This window comes from Scyliorhinus torazame, chromosome 10 (assembly GCF_047496885.1).
Source record: "Scyliorhinus torazame isolate Kashiwa2021f chromosome 10, sScyTor2.1, whole genome shotgun sequence".
NCBI lineage: Eukaryota > Metazoa > Chordata > Chondrichthyes > Carcharhiniformes > Scyliorhinidae > Scyliorhinus > Scyliorhinus torazame.
Genome location: NC_092716.1, coordinates 50,263,980 through 50,290,947, shown reverse-complemented (window position 1 = coordinate 50,290,947; position 26,968 = coordinate 50,263,980). Strand labels below are relative to the sequence as shown.

At 49.8% G+C, this 26,968-nt stretch overlaps 1 protein-coding gene across 1 annotated transcript in view; it reads left to right on the top strand.

The window, feature by feature from the left end:
• Positions 1-3,588: 3,588 nt before the first annotated feature.
• Positions 3,589-26,968, top strand: part of LOC140430549 (uncharacterized) — a 42,355-nt gene continuing 18,975 nt past the window's right edge. Inside the window, exon 1 of the mRNA XM_072518086.1 lies at positions 3,589-4,022. Within this exon, the coding sequence (XP_072374187.1) occupies positions 3,811-4,022 (212 nt within the window). The 5' untranslated portion in view covers positions 3,589-3,810. The remainder of the gene's footprint in view (positions 4,023-26,968) is intronic.

Sequence of the window (26,968 nt, the reverse complement as noted above, 5' to 3'; positions counted from 1 at the left end):
ATGAAAATCACAAACAGCAGAGGACCCAGAACTGATCCCTGCGGTACTCCACTGGTAACTGGGCTCCAGACTGAATATTTGCCATCCACCACCACTCTCTGCCTTCTATCGGTTAGCCAGTTCGTTATTCAACTGGCCAAATTTCCCACTATCCCATGCCTCCTTACTTTCTGCATAAGCGTACAATGGGGAACCTTATCAAAGGCCTTACTAAAATCCATGTACACTACATCCACTGCTTTACCTTCATCCACGTGCTTGGTCACCTCCTCAAAGAATTCAATAAGACTTGTGGGGCAAGACTTACCCCTCACAAATCCGTGCTGACTATCCCTAATCAAGCAGTGTCTTTCCAGATGCTCAGAAATCCTATCCCTCAGTACCCTTTCCATTACTTTGCCTACCACCGAAGTAAGACTAACTGGCCTGTAATTCCCAGGGTTAGCCCTGGTCCCTTTTTTGAACAGGGGCACGACATTCGCCGCTCTCCAATCCCCTGGTACCACCCCTGTTGACAGTGAGGATGAAAAGATCATTGCCAACGGCTCTGCAATTTCATCTCTTGCTTCCCATAGAATCCTTGGATATATCCCGTCAGGCCTGGGGGACTTGTCTATCCTCAAGTTTTTCAAAATGCCCAACACATCTTCCTTCCTAACAAGTATTTCCTCGAGCTTACCAGTCTGTTTCATACTGTCCTCTCCAACAATATGGCCCCTCTCATTCGTAAATACAGAAGAAAAGTATTCGTTCAAGACCTCTCCTATCTCTTCAGACTCAATACACAATCTCCCGCTACTGTCCTTGATCAGACCTACCCTCGCTCTAGTCATGTTCATATTTCTCACATATGTGTAAAAGGCCTTGGGGTTTTCCTTGATCCTACCCGCCAAAGATTTTTCATGCCCTCTCTTAGCTCTCCTAATCCCTTTCTTCAGTTCCCTCCTGGCTATCTTGTATCCCTCCAGCGCCCTGTCTGAACCTTGTTTCCTCAGCCTTACATAAGTCTCCTTCTTCCTCTTAACAAGACATTCAACCTCTCTTGTCAACCATGGTTCCCTCACTCGACCATCTCTTCCCTGCCTGACAGGGACATACATATCAAGGACACGTAGTATAATCTGTTCCTTGAACAAGTTCCACATTTCACTTGTGTCCTTCCCTGCCAGCCTATGTTTTCAACTTATGCATTTCAGTTCTTGTCTGACAGCATCGTATTTACCCATCCCCCAATTGTAAACCTTGCCCTGTTGCACGCACCTATCCCTCTCCATTACTAAAGTGAAAGTCACAGAATTGTGGTCACTATCTCCAAAATGCTCCCCCACTAACAAATCTATCACTTGCCCTGGTTCATTACCAAGTACTAAATCCAATATTGCCCCTCCTCTGGTTGGACAATCTACATACTGTGTTAGAAAAGCTTCCTGGACACACTGCACAAACACCACCCCATCCGAGGCGACGTGATGGAGGTTACAAAATTATGAGTGGCATGAACAGAGTGGAAAAACAGACGCAATTTCCCAGGGTGGAAAAGTAAATTACTAGGGGAAGGTTTAAGGTGTGAGGGAGAAAGTTTAGGGGAAATGTGCAAGGTAAGTTTTTTTATGGATCATGGTGAGTGCCTGGAATGCGCTGTCAGGGGAGGTGGTGGAAGGAGATACGACAGCGATGTTTAAGAGCCTTCTTAATATTTAAATCAATAAAATGGAAATAGAGGGATACGGACCCGGGTAGTGCAGACGGTTTTAGTTTAGACAGGCATCATGATCAGAGCAAGTTTGGAGGGCTGAAGGGCCTGCTCCAGTGCTGTACTGTTCTTTGTTTAACATTGAGTTCAACAATATCAGACCATAATCTGTGGTCCATTTTGTTTCCTTCCATTTTTTTACAGTCAGCAGTACACCTGCTCCAGGCACATTCTTTGTTTCTTTTCTTGCCCCATCACCATCCCCGTTTGTCCTGGAAGGCTACCTCTTCCTTCATTCAATCTCTCCTCTCTTTTAACCTTTCGCAAGCCTTCATTTTGTCCCCGTCTCGCCCATCCCTGCTCAAACCTACAGTATTACATTTCTAACTTTTCCCAGTTCTGATGAAAGGTCATCAACCTGAAATGTTAACACCATTTCTCTCCACAGGTGCTGCCATAATGTGCTGAGTGAGCATTTCCAGGATTTTCTATTTTTAGTTCTAGATTTCCAGTATACGTCTTTTCTGCTCGTGGATTATTTTTTTCTTGTTTCATTGATCAAGAGACCCAACAACCGAACCATATTGTGACTCCTGCCCAATAACAAATTGGTTGATTCTTCCTCGCTCAATTATCAGCGGATGATAAATAATGGTCTAGCAGAGTGACACACAAACCCACCTCTGCAACTTTAAAACAACTCAGTACTGTGTGGCTGGAAAAATGAACGTCAATTGGCCAAATATCTGTGGCCAACCAAACCTATTGGACAACACTGCTCTACACATCCCAGGGATAAGAATGTCTTGAGTTTCACGTTCAACCTGGGGGTAGTGAGTGAGCTGATCTTAGTTAGGGCAGCAGTTTTTGTGCCCCATGATTGTAATCCAAAAAAAGACAAATCAGCCAGAATTCCCGGGAGGGATTTTCCGAGCCACCATGCCGAAATCGCGATCGGCGCGGGGCGGAGAATGGGCGTCAAACCCGAAATCCGGTCCGATGCCGCTCCCACACACGGTCTACGCGGCATGGGTCGGGGACCATTGATAGAGGCCCCCGCGGCGATTCTCCGATGTGAACTGGCCGGGTTCTCGATGGCGTGGTTCTAATCACGTTTTGCCTGTCGGGAACGGCCATGGCGGCTAAGGAGTCAGTCTGCAGCCGTCCTGTTGGGGGGCGGGGGGATCCTTCACCGGGGAAGAGGGGGGGGGGCCTCACAGACGGCCCGGCTATCGATTGGGGGCCAACGATCCGTGGGCGCGTGCAATCTCGGGGGGGAGGGGCTCCTATCTATTTGGTGCCAGTCTGCGGTGTGGGTCCGTCATGTTGCGCAGGGCAGCCGATGCAGGCTGCCGCCGTGCGCATGCGCTGACCCCGGACCAGAAGTGTAGGGCCCCGTATCGGCAGCCACAGCTGCGATTAGCACTCCGGGGCCCTGCTAGCCCCTTTCAGGTAGGATAATCACTCTGAACTTTCTTCAGGAAAGTCCAGAGTGATTCGCTCGCGTTTTGACGCTGGAGTGGGGACATAGCCCTATTATTGGAGAATCCCGCCCCGCATTCCTGTTCGCCATCTAGTGACTTTGTTGGAAGGTGCCTAGTCTGTGAGTATGCACTGTCTAAACTAACATCTGAAAAAGGGGCTGTTTTTAATGTGGTGTCGGGAAGTTATCTATGTATATCGATCCACTGGCGACAAAGGTTATCTCTTTCAGGGAAAGCAGCGCTATTAAATGAAAGAACCAGACATTCCTGGCTGATATGTGAACGAGTTGCCGTTTCCCTCTGGTAACACCAGGCTAGTTAATGATTGACAGCAATCCACAGAATCCTTTGGTGAAAGAGGAACCACCAATCAGCGGAGTGGGGCAGTGGAGCAGACATGGTAACGCCGCCAGATCTCTCGGCTATTTAAAGGGAAGACGTCCTCAGATTTAGTACTCAAATTACTCATTTATTTATCCGATGAGAGAGGATTTTACAGAGGGCGAAAGTGTGCCTCGCGGCCTTTATTAAAATATCTCCAGCAACAGGCAACTGGTCGGGCAAGTACACGCCTATCCAGTAAAGGACTTAGGAAATTACTGCAGGTTACATTTTTATGTAAAGTCATTGACAATGAGCTATCACAAGCTAAAGGTAGCGGTGATCGGAGCGGGGGCGGGCGGACTCTGCGCTGCCCGTCAGCTGCTGTCCAGGCCACAGACCTTCGCTCCCCCTGTGGTGTATGAGCTGTCTGACTGTGTCGGAGGTACCTGGGTTTACACAGACAGAGTGGGAAAGGACGACAATGGCCTGCCTATACACTCCAGCATGTACAGGGATTTAAGGTAATGTGCATCGCATGTCAAACTAACGCGAATGTAATTTGATGTATCAGATAAAATGTCATGAACACAAACTTGGCATCCTGCTGTTTGTACACCAGGGTGAGCTGTCGCCCTCCTCCTGCCCAAAGGCCTTCGCCTGCTTGAATAATCCAGGTGACAGGAAGTGGACTGGTTTTTGTTTCCCTGTGTGGTAGCTTGCACCATCTGGTGGTCGTGTCAAATCAGCAGAGCAGTAAAGCAGGAGTCCGTTTGGGCTGCATAGATGTAGGGAGCTTTAATAGGCACCTCAGATGATTAAACTCATGTTTCCAGTCGCTCAGATGAACCAATCTTGGTGCATTGATTTGAAATTTATCAATTAAACAGCAGAAAGAGAAGTAGACCATGGGTGAGAATGGTGACCATGACAGCAGATCTCTTGGTAAAAGTAGCTACAGGAAGTAGGACAGAAAGGAGCACTCTACGTTCATGCAACAATACTTTGCAAAGGCACGGATTTGACACAGTTAGAATGCAGAAAAGGTTAGGGGAAGTTACTAAAGATTGGTAAGAGGAACATTTTGAAAAGGCTTAATGGAGATTCAGGAAGGGAATTCCACAGTGGTGAGCTGTGATGGCTGAAGAATGTTGAAGCAGAGTTGGGGAATGAGTAGACTGGGGAGTACGAGAACTAGAAGGAGCTGTAGGAACATGGCCAGGGAAAGGAGGAAGAGGATTTTGAATTCACATGCTCCAGTGTCTGAATGCAGATTGGATTGGATTTGTTTATTGTCACGTGTACTGAGGTACAGTGAAAAGTATTTTTCTGTGAGCAACTCAAGCAGATCATTTAGTACATGAAAATAAAATAAAATAAAAAAATACACAAATACACAATGTAAATAGACACTGGCATTGGATGATGCTACAGGAGGGAATTCATCGGGTCAGTCCATAAGAGGTTCGTTTAGGAGTCTGGTAACAGTGGGGAAGAAGCTATTTTTAAATCTGTTTGTGCGTTGTGGTATTATAGGTATTACGGTACCTGACAGGCTAAAGCACCATTGGTGGAAACTGTATGCTTTCTATTGGTAGAATGTATGATAGCTCCGCCCTGATAAGGCGGGGTATAAGAACCCGTGCCCCCCCAGCAGCCCTCATTCTGTACCTGAGCTGCTGGGGAAACATCTAGCTCATTAAAGCTTTCAGTTGGACTACAACTTCGCTTTAGTGGTCATTGATCGTGCATCAATTTAATAAGCTAGTTTTTAAGAAGAAAGGATGGAGCTCCGAATCAAGCTGGAGTGTCTGCAACTTAGCCCCCACACGGTGAACTCAGCGGCAATCTTTAAGCACTGGTTGGCGTGCTTTAAAGGGTATCGCGAGACGGCCGAAAACGCACCCACGGGAGAGCAGAAACTGCACGTCCTGCACTCAAGGGTGAGCCCGGAGATTTACACCCTCATCGAGGAGGCGGAAGACTTCGATGCAGCAATAGAGCTGCTAAAAGGACACTATATTCGCCCGGTAAACCAGGTCTATGCCCGGCACCTGCTTGCAACAAGGCGACAAACCCCTGGGGAATTGTTGGAGGAATTCTACCGTGCACTCCTGGTGTTGGGCAGAAGCTGCGGCTGCCCGCACGTTTCGGCGAGCGAACACATGGAACTCTTAGTCCGGGACGCTTTCGTAGCAGGTATGCTATCGTCACAAATCCGCCAGTGCCTGTTAGAAAAGGACACCCTGGGTCTCAGGGAGGCACGTGCCCTTGCTGGCTCCCTGGACGTGGCCTCCAGGAATGCCCGCGCTTACGTTCCCGACCGCGCGGCAGCCCCCTGGGCAGCGTGGAACCCCTCCGTGGCCGACCCCGAGACTTCCCCTATGCCCCCACAGGCCTGCGCTGCAAGGCGGCCTGGCAACCCCGAGGGGCCCCGCTGCTACTTTTGCGGGCAGGCAAAGCACCCCCGCCAGTGCTGCTCGGCCCGCGCATCCACCTGCAAGGGATGCAGCAAAAAGGGCCATTTCGTGGGGGTGTGCCAGGCCCGGGCGGTTGCCACGGTCTCCGGTGGCGAATACGGACCGCAACAACTAACCTCTCCACGGGCCCCGTGCGGCCAGCGGTCGCCGCCATCTGCATATTCCAGGACCACGTGCGGATCCCGGGTGCCACCATTTTGTTCCACGGACGCCACGTTGGAGCGATAGGCGCTGCCATTTTGTCCACCCCCAGCCATGTGCGACCAATGGGAGGCGTCATCTTGGATGAACCCCAAGGACCCCAGCTCGGCTGACCATGCACTGCCTGAAGAGAACTCTCAACTGCTGCGACTAGCCTCGGTGACTCTGGATCAGTCTCGGCCTCGAACACTCTCAACTGCTACAACAACCGTATTCATCAACGGGCACGAGACTTCCTGCCTAATCGACTCTGGGAGCACGGAGAGCTTCATACACGCCGACACGGCAAGGCGCTGTTCTTTCCTCATTCACCCCGTTAATCAAAAAATCTCCCTGGCCTCTGGTTCATACTCAGTGGAGATAAAGGGGTTTTGTGTAGCGAACCTCACAGTCCAGGGAAGGGAGTTAAAAAATTTCCATCTCTACGTCCTTTCCCACCTCTGCGCGGCTACACTCCTGGGTTTAGACTTCCAGTGTAACCTCCAAAGTCTAACTTTCAAATTCGGCGGCCCTATACCCCCCCCTTACTGTCTGCGGCCTCGCGACCCTTAAGGACGACCCGCTTTCCCTGTTTGCGAACCTCACCCCAGATTGCAAACCCATCGCCACCAGGAGCAGACGGTACAGTGCCCAGGACCGGATCTTTATTAGGTCAGACGTCCAAAGGCTACTGAGGGAAGGGGTCATTGAAGCATGTAACAGCCCCTGGAGAGCTCAAGTAGTGGTGGTAAAGACCGGGGAGAAGCATAGGATGGTCATCGACTACAGTCAGACCATCAACAGGTTTACGCAGCTGGACGCGTACCCTCTTCCCCCGCATATCCGATCTGGTTAACAGGATCGCGCATTATACGGTCTTCTCCATGGTGGATCTCAAGTCCGCCTACCACCAGCTCCCCATCCGCACTAGTGACCGCAAATACACTGCCTTCGAGGCAGACGGGCGGCTCTACCACTTCTTAAGGGTTCCCTTCGGTGTCACCAACGGGGTCTCGGTCTTCCAGCGCGAGATGGACCGAACGGTTGACCGGTACGGTTTACGGGCAACATTCCCGTATCTCGATAATGTCGCCATCTGCGGCCACGACCAGCAGGACCACGACACCAACCTCCGAAAATTCCCCCAGACCGCAAAAATCCTTAACCTTACATACAACAAGGATAAATGCGTGTTTAGCACTGACTTATAGGCCCCGACCCTGAACGCATGCGCCCCCTTATGGAGTTCCCCCTCCCTCACTGCTCCAAGGCCCTGAAGCGCTGCCGAAGGTTTTTCAGTTACTACGCCCAGTGGGTCCCCAACTATGCGGACAAGGCACGTCCCCTGATCCAATCCACAGCTTTTCCCTTGTCGATAGAGGCCCGCCAGGCCTTCAGCTGCATCAAAGCAGACATTGCAAAGGCCACGATGCACGCCACCGACGAGTCCCTCCCCTTCCAGGTCGAGAGCGATGCGTCTGACGTAGCTCTGGCGGCCACCCTCAACCAAGCGGGCAGACCAGTGGCCTTCTTCTCGCGTACCCTCCATGCTTCCGAAATCCGCCACTCCTCAGTCGAAAAGGAGGCCCAGGCCATAGTAGAAGCTGTGCGACATTTGAGGCATTACTTGGCCAGCAGAAGATTCACTCTCCTCACTGACCAACGGTCGGTTGCTTTCATGTTTGATAATGCATAGCGGGGCAAGATAAAAAACGACAAGGTCTTGCGGTGGAGGATCGAACTCTCCACCTACAACTACGAGATCTTGTACCGTTCCGGGAAGCTAAATGAGCCTCCTGACGCCCTGTCCCGCAGCACATGTGCCACCGCACAAGTAGACCGCCTCCGAGCCCTTCACGAGGACCTCTGCTACACGGGGGTCACTCGCTTTTTCCATTTCGTCAAGACCCGCAACCTGCCCTACTCCATCGAGGAGGTCAGGACAGCCATCAGGGACTGCCAAATCTGCGCGGAGTGCAAACCGCACTTCTACCGGCCAGAGAAAACGCACCTGATAAAGGTTTCCCATCCCTTTGAACGCCTCAGCATGGACTTCAAAGGCCCCCTCCCCTCCACCGACCACAACACGTACTCCAGGTTCCCATTCACCATCCCCTGCCCCGACATGACCGCAACCACCGTCATCAAGGCCCTCCCATAGTATCTTTACGCTGTTCGGTTTCCCCGCATACATTCACAGTGATAGGGGGTCCTCCTTTATGAGCGACAAACTGCGTCAATTCCTGCTGAGCAAAGGCATCGCCTTGAGCAGGACGACCAGTTACAACCCCCGGGGTAACGGACAGGTAGAGAGGGAGAACGGAACGGTCTGGAAGACCGTCCTACTGGCCCTACGGTCCAGGAACCTCCCAGTCTCCCGCTGGCAGGAAGTGCTCCCGGATGCCCTCTGGTCACTGCTTTGTACCACCACCAACCAGACACCTCCCGAACGTCTCCTTGTCTTCCCCAGGAAGTCCTCCTCTGGGACCTCGCTCCCGACCTGGCTGGCAGCTCCCGGACCCATCCTGCTCCGAAAACACGTGCGGGCGCACAAGTCGGACCTGTTGGTCGAGAGGGTCCATCTGCTCCATGCTAACCCCCAGTACGCCTACATGGCGTACCCCGACTGCCGACAAGATACGGTCTCCCTACGAGATCTGGCGCCCGCCGGAGCCCCACGCACACCCCAGCCACCAGTCCCACCCTCCCCTCCACCGGGGCACCTTACAGGGGGATCGGTCCTTCCGCCGGCCCCGTCTAGGCCCCCCCCACCCACCGACGCACCCCGCAGGCGCTCCCTTTCCAGGTCAACCGTTTTCCCCACCACGCCGTCTAGGCGTGCCGAAGCTGCCATGGAGATCAAAGCCACGCTCCCGGAGTCACAGGCGCCTCCACCGGAGTCACCACCGAAGCTCCGACGATCACAGAGGACGACCAGGGCCCCCGATCGACTGATTGCTTCATTTTAAACTGCAAACTGTAAATTTATATCATCAATTGTAAATAGCTATCAGAATTGTAAATAGTTACAAAACGCTGTACGGAGGTATTACGGTACCTCCATAACTAATTATAAGCTTCGAGCATGCCCGAACATATGAACATGGTTCGCTGGTCCTCCCGCGCACCTTGCGCACCTATCTTCTACCCCAAAGAACCTGCTCATCCGGGCCACTGTCATGTGAGCCCGGTGAACGACCTTAAACTGTATCAGGCTGAGCCTGGCACATGCTGTGGACGCGTTGACTCTACTCAACACATCCGCCCAGAGACCATCCTCTATCTCTCCCCCTAACTCCTCTTCCCATTTGTGTTTCAGCTCCTCCGTCTGCGTTTCCTCTGACTCCATGAGTTACTTGTAAATGTCTAAAACCCTCTCTTCTCCCACCCACATTCTGGAAACGACCCTGTCCTGTATCCCCCTTGCTGGTAAGAGCGGGAAGGTTGAGACCTGCGTGCGCAGGAAATCTCGCGCCTGCAAGCACCTAAACTAATTTCCACCCGTCAGTTTGAATTTCTCCTCCAACTCCCTCAGGCTGGGGAAGCTTCCCTCTATAAACAGATCTCCCATCCTCTCGATCCCTGCTCTCTGCCATCTCCAGAACCTTCCATCTAGACTCCCCGGGGCAAACCGGTGATTATTGCAGATTGGAGACCAGACCAATGCTCCCTCATATTTCCTCCATTGCCCCCAGACTCTCAGGGCTGCTACCACCACTGGGCTGGTGGAATACCGTCCCGGCGGGAAAGGCAGAGGTGCCGTTACCAATGCCCCCAAACTAGTGCCCTTGCATGATGCCACCTCTACTTACTCCCACATCGACCCCCCCCCCCCCCCGCCACCACCCACTTCCTAATCCTGGTGATATTCACCGCCCAATAATAATTACTAAAGTCCGGCAGCGCCAGCCTGCCCTCCCCCCGGCTGCGCTCCAGCATCTCCTTTTTTACTCGCGGGGTCTTACCCGTCCATACAAAGCCAGGCAGAGATCACCTTATTGATCCGTTTAAAGAAGGTCCGTGGGATAAAGATGGGAGACACTGAAACACAAACAGGAATCTCAGGAGGACCGTCATTTTCACTGTACCCTCCCAGCCAGTGATAATGGGAGCATGTCTCACCTTTGGAAATCTTCCTTCATTTGGTCGACTAATCGGGCCAAATTTAACTTGTGAAGCCGTTCCAATTCCCGGGCCACCTGGATGCCTAGGTACCGAAGGCTTCCCCCTACCACTCTAAACGGCAGCTCCTCCAATCCCCCCCCCCCCCCATACCGACTCGTGGCGTTTTTGTGTAGGACACAGATCTCTATGGCGGTCGCTAGGGTGAGCTGCTTTACGTTGAGGAGCTGCTGTCGTAGGGGGTCCGACTGAACATCGAAAACAATCTGGTCGCCTATCATGCAGTCAGAAGTGGGCCCGTAGCTGCAAGACTGCGCAAGGATGCGGATGTGTGTGAGAAAGGATTGGAAAGCTTCATCCTTACCCTGCAAACGCTGTTGGAACACTTAGCGCTCGAAGCTTTCATTCACCTCTACGCTGCAGTGAGTGTCAAACTTGAGGAGGACCGTCTTGAACTTTGTTTTATCCTCATCATCCGCAAAGGTGAGAGAATTGAAAATGTGGATGGCATGGTCCCCGGCCGTGGAGAGGAGGAGAGCAATCTTCCTGGTAACCGAGGCGTCCTCTCTGTCTGTGGCCTCAAGCAAGAGCTGGAAGCGCTGTTTGAATATCTTCTAGTTGGCCCCTAGGTTGCCGGCGATGCGGAGCGGCGGCAGCGGGCAGATGTTGTCCATGTTGCAGGATGACAGAATGTTGGCGGAAGGCAGATCACTTGCGGGTAGGTCTAAGAAGTGCTAATATACCTCAACTCCTGGTATCATGTTGTGTTGGGCGCTCTGGATCCGTGGAACACATACAGGTCACCAACACTTGAAATAGTGCAACACTATTTTATTGAATCATTAACTGTTTAACATACTCTCACTGTGGGTTAACACGATACTAGCTTTAACTAAAGACCTTTGCCTTGTCCTAACCAGTCGATGCACTCAGCACATGGTGAATGTCTGTGCTGCAGGCTGTGAGCTCTGTCCTATTAGCTAACTGCAGCTCGAATGAGCGGGAACTCTGACGCCCCCTGTCTTTATAGTGCGTGTGCTCTAACTGGTAATTGGCTGTGGTGTTGTGTGTGTTGATTGGTCCCACTGTGTGTCCATCAGTGTGTGTCTGCACCATGATATACTGGTGTATATTATGACACCAACCACTGCCTTGAGCGCCTCCCAGACCATTGCAGCCGAGACTTCCCCCGTATCATTAACTTCCAGATAGTTCTGGATACATTTCCTCACCCGCCCACACACCTCTTCATCAGCTAACAGTTCGACATCCAATCTCCAGTGTGGGCGTTGGCAACCCTCCTTTCTCACCTGTAGGTCCACCCAGTGCGGGGCATGATCCAAGATCGTGAAGTCGTAATACTTAGTGTCCACTACCCCTGTCAGTAAAGCCCTGATTAAGATTTTAAAAGTCAATCCTTTATGCACGTGGGAGTAGAAGGAGAACTCCTTCACTCTCGGCCGCCCAAGTCTCCATGGGTTCACGCCCCCATCTGCTCCATAAACCCCTTTAGCTCCTTTGCCATTGGTGGCAGCCTGCCTGTCCTTGAGCTAGACCGGTCTAGCCTTGGGTCAATGACTGTGTTGAAGTCCCACCCCCCCCATGACAAACTTGTGTGAAACCAGGTCCGGGATCTTCCCCAACATCCTCTTTATAAACTCCACATCATCTCAATTTGGCGCGTACACATTCACTAGTACCACTGGCAGCCCCTCCAGCTTACCACTAACCATGATGTAACGGCCTCCCACATCTGCAACTATTCTTCCCGCCTTGAATGACACTCGCTTGTTAATCAGGATCGCGACCCCTCTAGTCTTAGAGCCCAGTCCCGAGTGAAAAACCTGTCCGACCCATCCCTTCCTTAATCTAATCTGGTCGGTTACTCTAAGGTGCGTCTCCTGTAACATTGCCACGCTTCAGTCCCCTCAAATGCGCGAACACGCGTGCCCTCTTAACCGGGCTGGTTTAGCACAGGGCTAAATCGCTGGCTTTTAGATCAAACCAAGGCAGGCCAGCAGCACAGTTCAATTCCCTTACCAGCCTCCCTGAACAGGCACCGGGATGTGGCGACTAGGGGCTTTTTACAGTAACTTCATTTGAAGCCTACTTGTGACAATAAGCGATTTTCATTTAATTTAATTTCAACCGGCCCATTTAGCCCTCTTACGTCCCATGTAATCAGCCAGGTTGGGGGGCTTCTCACCGCCACCCCCCCCCCCCCCCCCCCCCGCCGATCAGCCATCACCTTTCTTGGTCCAGTCTCCAGCCCGCGCCCCACGCATCCGCAGGCCCGCCCCCACGCATCCTCCACCCCCGACCTCCCTCTTGTCCCCCAGCAAAAGTCCCTCCCCCGTCTGCAGAACAGTTCCCCCCCCACACCCCAGTAACAGCACTATGCAAACCACCCCCGTCAACAAGCATAACATCTGCTCACACCCCACTGCGCTTCCGTGAGCTAGCCCGCCCAGCTGGCTTGGTAGCCCCCCGCCCATGGCGCCAGACATTTTCCCACCTATTGTTCCCTCCCCCACCCCCTGCTCAGACACACATATGCAAAAGAAAGCAATCCCAACCCAATTGCCCGAAAGAAACACAAAGAAAATCAAAAAGAAAACCCAACATCTAAAATTCACACCTCCATCCCCCCATCAGTGCAAATGCAAACTTTAACTCACACAGCTCTGCGGCAGGCCCCAAATCAATACAGAAGGCATTACAGATAAAGTCCAAAAACAAAAACGTTTTTTACCGTGAACGCTGCAGCAAAGTTCAAACACCTCAGTCCGCTGCCACCCATTTCGTTCTGGCGAAGTCCATCACTTCCTCGGGCAACTCAAGGTAAACATATTGCTCCTCATAAGTGACCCAAAGACAGGCCGGATACAGCAGTCCAAACTTCACCTTCTTCTTGAAAAGGGTCACCTTTATTTGGTTGAACCCTGCTCATCTCCTGGCCACGTCCACGCCCAGGTCCTGATATATATGCAGGATGCTTTTCCCCCACTTACTGCTCCGTGTGTCTGGCCCACCGTAAAATACGCTCCTTGTCCAAGTACCTGTGGAATCTCACCACCATCGCCCTCGGGGGGGGGGGGGGGGGGGGGGGGGTGCGCTATGTATGCCCCTGCGTCCACTCCTTCGGATCCGCCTGGGAGGCCAACGATTCTCACGTTCTGCTGGCAGGACCTATTCTCGAGATCCTCCACCTTCTCCTGGAGCCTTTTCTGTTGGTCTCTCAACATCCCCACCTCCAACTCCACTGCTGCTTGGTGTTCCTCCTGCTCAGTCAGTGCCTTCTCCACTTTCTGGATCGCCCAATCTTGAGCATCCAGTCTAAGTTCCAGCCGCACAATCGATTCCTTAATCGGGTCCAAGCATTCCTGTTTTGGCTTGGCGAAGCCCTCCTGTGTGAACTGCATCAGCTGCTCCGTTGACCACTGGGTCGTCAAGCCAGGACTCTGGTCGTCCACCATGCTTTCTCCCGCCTCAGCCCAGACCTTCTCTGTTCGCCTATTTCTTCCTTTGCGAGCACTCCTGGTCCACCTCTCCATGCATTGATGCAGGATTCCTCTTCACAATTGCATCCACCATCAATTTTCCGAATCAAATCCAACAAAAAATCGGGGGAAAAGGTCCAAAGGTCCGACCCAAGCGGGGAGCCACCAAATGTGCAACCTACTTCTTCATAGCCGCCACTGGAAGTCAGCCGATTTAAGAATTCTAATATTACATCTGTATTTTATAAGCTTGAAGGATATGGAACATCCAGCTTTTATTCAGTGCTGCGGTGTTAAGCAATGTCAAGAAGTGATATTATTAAGCCAATTAACTTGAATAACATTTTGATTGAACTACTTGAATTTCAGGATTTCCAAATTTTCACAATCCAGCAATTAATACAAATTATGGCAATACTTTTTAAAAAAGTGCTAATTTTTGTTTGTTTCTGTGTTATGTCTGCTTGACTCACTTTTAGATTAATATTAGTGCATTTCACCTTGTATATTTCAGTCCATGGAGGTCTTGCGGTGCATTGGTAGTGTCCCTACCTCTGGGCCAGAAACTCTGGATTCCCACTTCAGAACTTGATGGTCATGGAAGCTGCATTCATAATGTTGCCAAACAGGTTAATTAACAGGCTGTAAATCTTTCCAATACACCTGATGGCAGGCAGTAAGATTGGCAGTTTCCTGGCCAGTTATATTGTAGAAGGCAATGGCAAACCACGAACTTGACTAGGCATAATCCTGGACCAATGCAATGAAAGTCCATGGTTGCAAATGTCCTCTTAGGGCATGGTACCCAAAGTAGGAAGAGGATATTCCAGTACATTTCAATGAAAATAAAAAGGATTTGTTAAACATTGATGCCATCAGAAATGACGCATTCTCCCTGTGGACAAAACCGCCTGGTTCACTTTAATTATAGCTTTCACAGGATGGTATATCGACCATCCTTAAACAGGTAACCTTATGACCTTATGTAAATCAGTTCTCTAAATTGAACTGCAAACTTATCCAATGAGACTTTACGTTTGCCGACTGCTATTACCATTGATAGTGCAAAGAGGGCTTTGCAGTATTTACTGTTTTGAGTACAATATTGTTTTTCTAATTCTGTACTTGATCTTTTGGTATTTTTCCACATCAGTTTATTTTCACGCTGTCCTCCTTAAATGATTGAGTGAAATAATGAAATTTGCAAACATTTTAGTGCAACTGATCAGTTCCAAGGAGATCACTCCAGTCAAGCACAAAGACTTTTCTAGTTTCAGCTTTTCCTCCATTCCATAAATAACATGATAACACCAGAAAAATCTAATTTTTATAAGAAATATATTGAGGAATTCAGAAGAAACGTCTTTACCCAAACAATGGTTAGCAAGTGGAACTCTACCAGTGGTTGAAGCGACAGCCGAAACTTGAATATCAATCATGGCTGCATTGGAATTTGATCCGAATTGTAACTGAAATGTTGCAGCTAACAGGCTGGCCTAGATTTTATTTTTAAACAAAACTTACAGGCGCACTGGGTAGTGGTGGGTGGAATAATATTCCCCCAGTGAAATTAATAGGAACAGTTAACAGAAAGCTAAGTGGGGCGGGGTAGGTGTAGGATAAAGCAGCTTTGGAAAGATCCATATATTAGAAGTTTAAAAAAAGTTTATGCTAATCAGGACAGACCTGCATGTAGGCATTGCTGACACTTTTTAACCTGCTGTTGTATGAGCTCACCACTCCTAAAGACAAACTGTGACTCAGCATTAGCCTCTGGCGGTTGTGGAATCCTAGCTGTACACAAGCCTTGGTTCCAAAAATAAACTGTATCTGATATGAATACAGTGACTTTTATTTTGGGCTCTGAATATTGCATTTTGTGTGACTGATCCAAGTGTACTTTAATGACTCAAGTGTAAGGACTATTGAAATTCATTAATTTAATAATCTTTAGTAGTGTTACAAGTAGGTTTACATTAATACTGCAATGAAGTTATTGTGAAAATCCCCGAGTCACCACACTCAGTGGGTACACTGAGGGAGAATTCGGAATGTCCAATTCACCTAACAGCACGTCTTTCGTGACTTGTGGGAGGAAATCGGAGCACCCGTAGGAAACGCACGTAGATACAGGGAGAACGTGCAGACTCTGTACAAACAGTGACCCAAGCGGGAATCGAACCTGGGACCCTGGCGCTGTGAGGCAACAGTGCTAACCATTGTGCTGCCGTGTGCTTTCTTAAAAAAAAACGAAAGGAACTTGGTACCAGCCTGTTCTAAAAATGCAAAGTGCACAGCGTTCTTGAACTTGTTACAGTCCCCGCTGATATTATTCCTGGACAAGTCTGATCCCAGAGTGGAACCTGGCTTGATAGATCCTAACGTTTTATTAGAAACCATGGAGGGCACTTACTGAATGCATTCACAGGAGTCTGCTTGTGTACTTCTAATGCAAATAATAAAATGTTGAGTCAAAGGAAAAAGGATTAATGCACCAGAACAAGAATATAGAGCAGTTACTGGACCACAGGACCCCAGCTCACAGTTCATGGCCCTCTGGTTTTACACAAGATGTAGAAGGAACGTTCTGACCCACCCCTCAGAGGGTTGGAGGGGGGGGCTGTATTCCCCACAGTCAATCCCCCAGTCTCATAAGTGTCCCATGACCTGCTTAATCCCTGGTTATGACACTGTCCTTTCAGTCCATGGCCTGTTCCAAAGAAGCACCAAACTAGCTCGAGGAACAGCCCCATATCTTTTGTGCAATGAGTTGTCTGATGTTCAGATCAATGTTCATTCCTCTATCAATAACGCTGAACAGATTAACTGATCATTTATTTAATTGCTGTTTCAAAATTATGAGAAAAAAAAATCTGTGTTTATGTACAAAACAATAACCGCAACTCAATTCATATTCAGTTATGTCTTTTGCTATATCTAATCATATGAAGAGCATGATAGAAATACAGCTTGCTATTTTATTTCTGGCTAGCTTGTCAATCTCCAATTGATTTTAGCGTTTCTGGATAGTCTTTTACCTGTACTGTTACTGTCTTACCTGGTAGGCGTGTAGATGCCAGAACCTGAAATAGTTAAAAATGATGGTTGTGGTAAAGTAACAAATCAGCTTTTGGGCATTTTCTGCTGCATAATTGTCTTGGCCACAAACAACTCGACACTTGGCGATTAACAAACTAACAACTGACTTCCAGTTGCGGCTATGCAGAGCTAAGTCGCACGTTCGGCTGCTCCCGCTTGGAACGGACTTTTGGGCTCTTTTCAGGGCCCCCAACGGCATTTGTTTCTACATTTCCCGGTGTGGGAAGAAGATTGCAATATTCCCCCGACAGTGTATGGCTTGGACCAGGAGCGGGGCGACTAAAAAAGTGGTGGTGAACCCAAAGAAAGTGCGAGGGAAGAAGAGCAAGATGGCGGCGAACAGGCAGCATGGATGCAGTGCGCGCAGGAGCAGCAGGAGACTATCCAGCGCTGCTTCAGGGAGATCAAAGCGGACCTGCTGGAGCCGATGAAGGCTTCTATCAACAAGCTGCTGGAGACCCAGACGGCCCAGGGGGTGGTGATCCGCGAGGTCCGACAAAAGATCTCCGACAACGAGGACGAGATCTTAGGCCTTGCGGTAAAGGTGGAGGCGCACGAGGCGCTCCACAAGAAATGGCAGGAACGGTTCGAGGAGATGGAGAATCGGTCGAGGCGGAAGAATTTGCGGATTCTGGGCCTCCCGGAGGGGCTGGAGGGGTCGGACGTGGGGGCCTATGTGGTCACCATGTTAAACTCGCTGATGGGAGCGGGGTCCTTCCAGGGGCCCCTGGAGCTGGAAGGGGCCCATAGAGTGCCGGCGAGGAGGCCCAAGGCTAACAAGCCGCCGAGGGCGGTGCTGGTGAGGTTTCATCGGTTCGCTGATCGGGAGTGCGTGCTCAGGTGGGCCAAGAAAGAGAGGAGCAGCAGGTGGGAGAACGCGGAGGTTCGAATATACCAGGACTGGAGTGTGGAGGTGGCGAAGAAGAGGGCCGGGTACAACCGGACGAAGGCGGTGCTGCACAGGAAGGGGGTGAAGTTTGGCATGCTGCAGCCGGCGCGAATGTGGATCACCTACAAGGACCGGCACCATTATTTTGAGTCTCCGGAGGAGGCGTGGGCCTTTGTTCAGGCCAAGAAGCTGGACACAAACTGAGGGTCAGGATGGGTGGTCGGGGATTGCTGTTGGTGTGTTACATTTTGAGGGGGGGTTCTTTGCTCTTGTTTCTTTTCTTTTTGGTTCGGTGTGGGTGGTTAGGGCACTGTTTTGGTTGGGTTGGTCGCGGGGGCTCTTGGAAGGGGGTAAGTAAATGGAATAGGGGTAGATGGCCGGTAGGGGGGATGGGACCCCGCGGGGGAGGGGGAGGGGGAGGGGGAGGCCCGAGCCATGGGTGAGGGGACTGGGCCTGTAAAAGGAGCTGCGTCAGAGGTGGCGGGGCCGGGCAGGTGGAAAGAGCGGGCTTTTTCCCGCACTGAAGGCTGGAAGGGGCGGGGCCAGGGCGGGGAAGCAAGGGTTGTTTCCCGCGCTTGGGATGGAAGGGGGAGGCGGAGAGCCTGCTGATGGGTCATGGAAGAGGAGGGTATGTCCCACAATGGGAGGAGTCGAAGGAGAGGCGGGAGTGGCCGGGGTCAGCAGGAGTCAGCTGACTTGCGGGAGTGCAATGGGGGGAGCAAAGCAGCTAGGAGGGGTCCTAGCGGGGGGCGGGTAGGGGGGTGGGTGGGGGGGAACCGGGTTGCTGCTGGTATGATCAAGGGGGAGCTGGAGCGAGTAGAGGGGGTTGGGACGGGGGTCTGCCGCCGTGGGGAACGGGCCGGGCATGTGGTGCGGGCGCGTGGCTGGCCGAGGAGGGGTTATGGCTAGTCGGCGGGGGAGGGGGACTGGTAGCCCCCTGATCCGGCTGATAACCTGGTACGTAAGGGGACTGAACGGGCCGGTCAATCGGGCCCGGGTGTTCGCACCTGAAGGGGCTGAAGGCGGATGTGGTCATGCTCCAGGAGACACACCTGAAGGTGGCAGACCAGGTTAGATTGGGGAAGGGGTGGGTAGGTCAGGTGTTTCATTCGGGGCTGGATGCCAAAAATCGGGGGGTGGCGATCTTGGTGGGAAAGAGGGTGTCGTTCGAGGCGCGAGCATTGTGACAGACAATGGCGGCAGGTACGTAATGGTAAGTTGCAAGGGGAGAGGGTGGTGCTGGTCAACGTGTACGCCCCGAACTGGGATGATGCGGGTTTTATGCGGCACATGTTGGGTCAGATCCTGGACTTTGAAGTGGGGGGCTTGATAATGGGGGGGGGACTTTAACACGGTGTTGGATCCGGCACTGGATCGCTCCAGGTCTAGGACGGGTAGGAAGCTAAAGTGCTGAGGGGGTTTATGGACCAGATGGGAGGGGTGGACCCTTGGAGATTTGCAAGGCCGGGGGCTAGGGAATTTTCATTCTTCTTGCATGTCCATAAAGCTTATTCCCAGATCAACTTTTTTGTTTTGAGCAGGGCGCTGATAGCGAGAGTAGAGGATACCAAGTACTCGGCGATAGCCATTTCGGATCACGCCCCGCATTGGGTAGACCTAGAGCTGGGGGAGGAGAGGGACCAGCGCCCATTGTGGCGCTTGGAGGTGGGGCTGTTGGCGGACGAGGAGGTGAGTGAGGGGGTCTGAGGGAGCATAGAGAGATACCTGGAGGCCAACAATAATGGGGAGGTCCGAGTGGGGATGGTATGGGAGACACTGAAGGTGGTGGTTAGGGGAGAGCTGATCTCTATTAGGGCCCACAAGGAGAGGAGAGAGCAGAGGGAGAGGGAGAGGCTGCTGGGGGAGATGGTGAGGGTAGACAGGAGGTATGCGGAGGTGCCTGAGGAGGGACTGTTGATGGAGAGGCGTAGCCTCCAGGCCGAATTCAACCTGTTCACTACCAGGAAAGCAGAGGCGCAGTGGAGGAAGGCCCAGGGGGCAATTGATGAAAAGGGGAAAAGGCAAGTCGGATGCTGGCGCATTAGCTTCGGAAGCGGGACGCAGCTAGGGAGATCGGGGGAGCTAAGGATAGGGAAGGGAGTGTGGTGCGGAGTGGGGTTGGTATCAATGGGGTCTTCAGGGACTTTTATGAGGAACTGTATCAGTCCGAGCCCCCACTGGAGGAGGGAGGGATGGGCCGCTTTCTGGACCAATTGAGGTTTCTGAAGGTGGAGGAGGGACTGGTGGTGGGATTGGGGGCCCCGATTGGGCTGGAGGAGCTGGCCAAAGAGATAGGGAGCATGCAGGAGGGGAAGGCACCGGGGCCGGACGGTTTCCCGGTCGAATTCTACAAGAAATATGTGGACCTGTTGGGCCCGTTGCTGGTTAGGACCTTCAATGAGGCAAGGGAGGGGGGGGGGCTTTGCCCCCGACGATGTCCCGGGCACTGATCTCCTTGATCCTGAGCGGGACAAGGATCCCCTGCAGTGTGTGTCTTACAGGCCAATTTCGTTGTTAAACGTAGATGCCAAGGTGCTGGCAAAGGTCTTAGCCACGAGAATTGAGGATTGTGTGCCGCAGGTGATCCACGAAGACCAGACTGGGTACGTGAAGGGGAGGCGGTTGAACGCGAATGTGCGGAGGCTCCTGAACGTTATTATGATGCCGACAAGGGAGGGGGAGGCAGAGATAGTGGTGGCGATGGACCCTGAGAAGGCCTTCGATAGGGTAGAGTGGGGGTACTTGTGAGAGGTGCTGAAGAGGTTTGGGTTTGGGGAGGGGTTTGTCAGGTGGGTTAGGCTGTTGTATGAGTTCTCCCAGTGAGCCAGAGACGACAGAGCCAGGAGTGAGACACAGCTAAGAGTGAGTTTGGGAATTTGAACCTAGGAGGGAATTGAATTAAATCAGGAAGGCAGCTCCTTTTAAATTTCAGGAGTTTAAATTAATTTAAATTAAGCTAGTATTGTGTAGTGTGGGTTAACGAGGGCTGCCCCACCCACTCACATAATTGGTTGGCAGTTAAGTGTCAGTCACTTAAATCTACCTTGATCTAAAAGCAGGTGGGGGAGGGGGGTCAATTCAGGACAGTTTAAAAAGAGCAACTTGTAAACTCACTCCCAGTGAGTTCTCCCAGTGAGCCAGAGAAGACAGAGCCAGGAGTGAGACACAGCTAAGAGTGAGTTTGGGAATTTGAATCTAGGAGGGAATTGAATTAAATCAGTAAGGCAGCTCCTTTTAAATTACAGGAGTTTAAATTAATTTAAATTAAGCTAGTATTGTGTAGTGTGGGTAAACAAGGGCTGCCCCACCCACTCACATAACTGGTTGGCAGTTAAGTGTCAGTCACTGAAATCTACCTTGATCTAAAAGCAGGTGGGGGAGGGGAGTCAATTCAGGACAGTTTAAAAAGAGCAACTTGTAAACTCACTCCCAGTGAGTTCTCCCAGTGAGCCAGAGACGACAGAGCCAGGAGTGAGACACAGCTAAGAGTGAGTTTGGGAATTTGAATCTAGGAGGGAATTGAATTAAATCAGTAAGGCAGCTCCTTTTAAATTACAGGAGTTTAAATTAATTTAAATTAAGCTAGTATTGTGTAGTGTGGGTTAACAAGGGCTGCCCCACCCACTCACATAACTGGTTGGCAGTTAAGTGTCAGTCACTTAAATCTACCTTGATCTAAAAGCAGGTGGGGGAGGGGAGTCAATTCAGGACAGTTTAAAAAGAGCAACTTGTAAACTCACTCCCAGTGAGTTCTCCCAGTGAGCCAGAGAAGACAGAGCCAGGAGTGAGACACAGCTAAGAGTGAGTTTGGGAATTTGAACCTAGGAGGGAATTGAATTAAATCAGTAAGGCAGCTCCTTTTAAATTTCAGGAGATTAAATTAATTTAAATTAAGCTAGTATTGTGTAGTGTGGGTTAACAAGGGCTGCCCCACCCACTCACATAACTGGTTGGCAGTTAAGTGTCAGTCACTTAAATCTACCTTGATCTAAAAGCAGGTGGGGGAGGGGAGTCAATTCAGGACAGTTTAAAAAGAGCAACTTGTAAACTCACTCCCAGTGAGTTCTCCCAGTGAGCCAGAGAAGACAGAGCCAGGAGTGAGACACAGCTAAGAGTGAGTTTGGGAATTTGAACCTAGGAGGGAATTGAATTAAATCAGTAAGGCAGCTCCTTTTAAATTTCAGGAGATTAAATTAATTTAAATTAAGCTAGTATTGTGTAGTGTGGGTTAACAAGGGCTGCCCCACCCACTCACATAACTGGTTGGCAGTTAAGTGTCAGTCACTTAAATCTACCTTGATCTAAAAGCAGGTGGGGGAGGGGAGTCAATTCAGGACAGTTTAAAAAGAGCAACTTGTAAACTCACTCCCAGTGAGTTCTCCCAGTGAGCCAGAGAAGACAGAGCCAGGAGTGAGACACAGCTAAGAGTGAGTTTGGGAATTTGAACCTAGGAGGGAATTGAATTAAATCAGTAAGGCAGCTCCTTTTAAATTTCAGGAGATTAAATTAATTTAAATTAAGCTAGTATTGTGTAGTGTGGGTTAACAAGGGCTGCCCCACCCACTCACATAACTGGTTGGCAGTTAAGTGTCAGTCACTTAAATCTACCTTGATCTAAAAGCAGGTGGGGGAGGGGAGTCAATTCAGGACAGTTTAAAAAGAGCAACTTGTAAACTCACTCCCAGTGAGTTCTCCCAGTGAGCCAGAGAAGACAGAGCCAGGAGTGAGACACAGCTAAGAGTGAGTTTGGGAATTTGAACCTAGGAGGGAATTGAATTAAATCAGTAAGGCAGCTCCTTTTAAATTTCAGGAGATTAAATTAATTTAAATTAAGCTAGTATTGTGTAGTGTGGGTTAACAAGGGCTGCCCCACCCACTCACATAACTGGTTGGCAGTTAAGTGTCAGTCACTTAAATCTACCTTGATCTAAAAGCAGGTGGGGGAGGGGAGTCAATTCAGGACAGTTTAAAAAGAGCAACTTGTAAACTCACTCCCAGTGAGTTCTCCCAGTGAGCCAGAGAAGACAGAGCCAGGAGTGAGACACAGCTAAGAGTGAGTTTGGGAATTTGAACCTAGGAGGGAATTGAATTAAATCAGTAAGGCAGCTCCTTTTAAATTTCAGGAGATTAAATTAATTTAAATTAAGCTAGTATTGTGTAGTGTGGGTTAACAAGGGCTGCCCCACCCACTCACATAACTGGTTGGCAGTTAAGTGTCAGTCACTTAAATCTACCTTGATCTAAAAGCAGGTGGGGGAGGGGAGTCAATTCAGGACAGTTTAAAAAGAGCAACTTGTAAACTCACTCCCAGTGAGTTCTCCCAGTGAGCCAGAGAAGACAGAGCCAGGAGTGAGACACAGCTAAGAGTGAGTTTGGGAATTTGAACCTAGGAGGGAATTGAATTAAATCAGTAAGGCAGCTCCTTTTAAATTTCAGGAGATTAAATTAATTTAAATTAAGCTAGTATTGTGTAGTGTGGGTTAACAAGGGCTGCCCCACCCACTCACATAACTGGTTGGCAGTTAAGTGTCAGTCACTTAAATCTACCTTGATCTAAAAGCAGGTGGGGGAGGGGAGTCAATTCAGGACAGTTTAAAAAGAGCAACTTGTAAACTCACTCCCAGTGAGTTCTCCCAGTGAGCCAGAGAAGACAGAGCCAGGAGTGAGACACAGCTAAGAGTGAGTTTGGGAATTTGAATCTAGGTGGGAATTCTAAGCTGGGTGGGGAAGAAGTGCTTTTTATCCCTGGTAAGTAGTGTTTCTGTTTCCTTTCATTGGTATATTTATTTTTTCTTTGTTGTTTTTTTTGTTGAAATTGTAGTTGTTGAAGTTAACCGAAGGTTTAAGACATGGCAGGAGATCTCAGACCCGTGTCATGCTCCTCGTGTGCGATGTGGGAGCTCAGGGACACGTCCACTGTCCCTGGCTCCTTCACGTGCAAGACGTGTGTCCAGTTGCAGCTCCTGTTAGACCGCTTGACGGCTCTGGAGCTGTGGATGGACTCACTTTGGAGCATCCGCGATGCTGAGGACGTCGTGGATAGCACATTTAGCGAGTTGGTCACACCGCAGCTGAAAGGTACTGAGGGAGATAGAAAATGGGTGACCAAAAGACAGAGCAAGAGGAGGAAGGCAGTGCAGGTGTCCTCTGCGGTCATCTCCCTGCAAAACAGATATACCGCTTTGGATACTGTTGAGGGAGATGGCTCACCAGGGGAAGGCAGCAGCAGCCAGGTTTATGGCACCGTGGCTGGCTCTGCTGCGCAGCTGGGCAGGAAGAAGAATGGTAGGGCTATAGTGATAGGCGACTCAATTGTAAGGGGAATGAATAGAAAGGCGGTTCTGCGGACGCAATCGAGACTCCAGGATGGTATGTTGCCTCCCTGGTGCAAGGGTCAAGGATGTCTCGGAGCGGCTGCAGGACATTCTGGGGGGGGAGGGTGAACAGCCAGCTGTCGTGGTGCACATAGGCACCAACAATATATGTAAAAAACGGGACGAGGTCCTACAAGCTGAATTTAGGGAGCTAGGAGTTAAACTAAAAAGTAGGACCCCAAAGGTAGTAATCTCAGGATTGCTACCAGTGCCATGAGCTAGTCAGAGTAGGAATGTCAGGATAGAGAGGATGAATGCGTGGCTCGAGAGATGGTGCAAGAGGGAGGGATTCAAATTCCTGGGACATTGGAACCAGTTCTGGGGGAGGTGGGACCAGTACAAACCGGACGGTCTGCACCTGGGCAGGACTAGAACTGATGTCCTGGGGGGGGGTTTGCTAGAGCCGTTGGGGAGAGTTTAAACTAATGTGGCAGGGGGATGGGAACCGATGCAGGAAGTTGGAAGGTAGTAAAACAGGGACAGAAATAAAAGGTAGTAAGGGGGAAAGTGTAAGGCAGAGAAGCCATAGTCAAAAATCAAAAAGGGCGACAGTACAAGGTACAGTGACTGAGGGGAGCTCAGTGAATAGGACCAGGAATACTAAAAGAAATAAAACGGGAAGTGAAAACATTAATGGTAAGCGACGCGGCAGGTTGTTACATGAAGATATGGGTTCAACGGCAAGGAAAATTAGGAGAAAGGTTAAGAGGAAATATAACTTACGAGAGGTTACTGATCGAGGTGTTAAGATTCAGAACAGAGGTAAAAAAGCCAACATAAGTGTACTTTACCTGAATGCTCGTAGTATTCGGAATAAGGTAAATGAGTTGATGGCGCAAATCATCGTGAATGACTATGATTTAGTGGCCATTACTGAAACATGGTTAAAGGATGGTCACGACTGGGAGTTAAATATCCGAGGGTATCAAACTTTTCGGAAGGACAGAGTGGATGGTAAGGGAGGTGGTGTAGCTCTGTTATTTAAGGATGACATCCGGGCAACAGTAAGGGATGACATCGGTGCTATGGAGGATAAGGTTGAATCCATTTGGGTGGAAATCAGGAATAGTAAGGCGAAAAAGTCACTGATAGGAGTAATCTATAGGCCACCAAATAGTAACAATATGGTGGGGCAGGCAATAAACAAAGAAATAACTGATGCATGTAGAAATGGTACAGCAGTTATCATGGGGGATTTTAATATACATGTCGATTGGTTTAACCAGGTCGGTCAAGGCAGCCTTGAGGAGGAGTTTATAGAATGTATCCGCGATAGTTTCCTAGAACAGTATGTAATGGAACCTACAAGGGAACAAGCGGTCCTAGATCTGGTCCTGTGTAATGAGGCAGGATTGATTCAGGATCTCATAGTTAGGGATCCTCTCGGAAGGAGCGATCACAATATGGTGGAATTTAAAATACAGAGGGAGGGTGAGAAGGTAAAATCAAGCACTAGTGTTTTGTGCTTAAACAAAGGAGATTACAATGGGATGACAGAAGAACTAGCGAAGGTAGACTGGGAGCAAAGACTTTATGGTGAAACAGTTGAGGAACAGTGGAGAACCTTCCAAGTGATTTTTCACAGTGCTCAGCAAAGGTTTATACCAACAAAAAGGAAGGACGGTAAAAAGAGGGAAAATCGACCGTAGATATCTAAGGAAATAAGGGAGAGTATCAAATTGAAGGAAAAAACATACAAAGTAGCAAAGATCAGTGGGAGACTAGAGGACTGGGAAATCTTTAGGGGGCAACAGAAAGCTACTAAAAAATCTATAAAGAAGAGTAAGATAGATTATGAGAGTAAACTTGCTCAGAATATAAAAACAGATAGTAAAAGTTTCTACAAATACAAAAAAGAGTGGCTAAGGTAAATATTGGTCCTTTAGAGGATGAGAGGGGAGATTTAATAATGGGAGATGAAATGGCTGAGGAACTGAACAGGTTTTTTGGGTCGGTCTTCACAGTGGAAGACACAAATAACATGCCAGTGACTGATGGAAATGAGGCTATGACAGGTGAGGACCTTGAGAGGATTGTTATCACCAAGGAGGTAGTGATGGGCAACTAATGGGGCTAAAGGTAGACAAGTCTCCTGGACCTGATGGAATGCATCCAAGAGTGCTAAAAGAGATGGCTAGGGAAATTGCAAATGCACTCGTGATAATTTACCAAAATTCACTAGACTCTGGGGTGGTCCCGGCGGATTGGAAATTAGCAAACATGACACCACTGTTTAAAAAAGGAGGTAGGCAGAAAGCGGGTAATTATAGGCCAGTGAGCTTAACTTTGGTAGTAGGGAAGATGCTGGAATCTATCATCAAGGAAGAAATAGCGAGGCATCTGGATGGAAATTGTCCCATTGGGCAGACACAGCATGGGTTCATAAAGGGCAGGTCATGCCTAACTAATTTAGTGGAATTTTTTGAGGACATTAACAGTGCGGTAGATAACGGGGAGCCAATGGATGTGATATATCTGGATTTCCAGAAAGCCTTTGACAAGGTGCCACACAAAAGGTTGCTGCATAAGATAAAGATGCATGGCATTAAGGGGAAAGTAGTAGCATGGATGGAGGATTGGTTAATTAATAGAAAGCAAAGAGTGGGGATTAATGGATGTTTCTCTGGTTGGCAATCAGTAGCTAGTGGTGTCCCTCCGGGATCAGTGTTGGGTCCACAACTGTTCACAATTTACATAGATGATTTGGAGTTGGGGACCAAGGGCAATGTGTCCAAGTTTGCAGACGACACTAAGATAAGTGGTAAAGCAAAATGTGCAGAGGATACTGGAAGTCTGCAGAAGGATTTGGATAGGCTAAGTGAATGG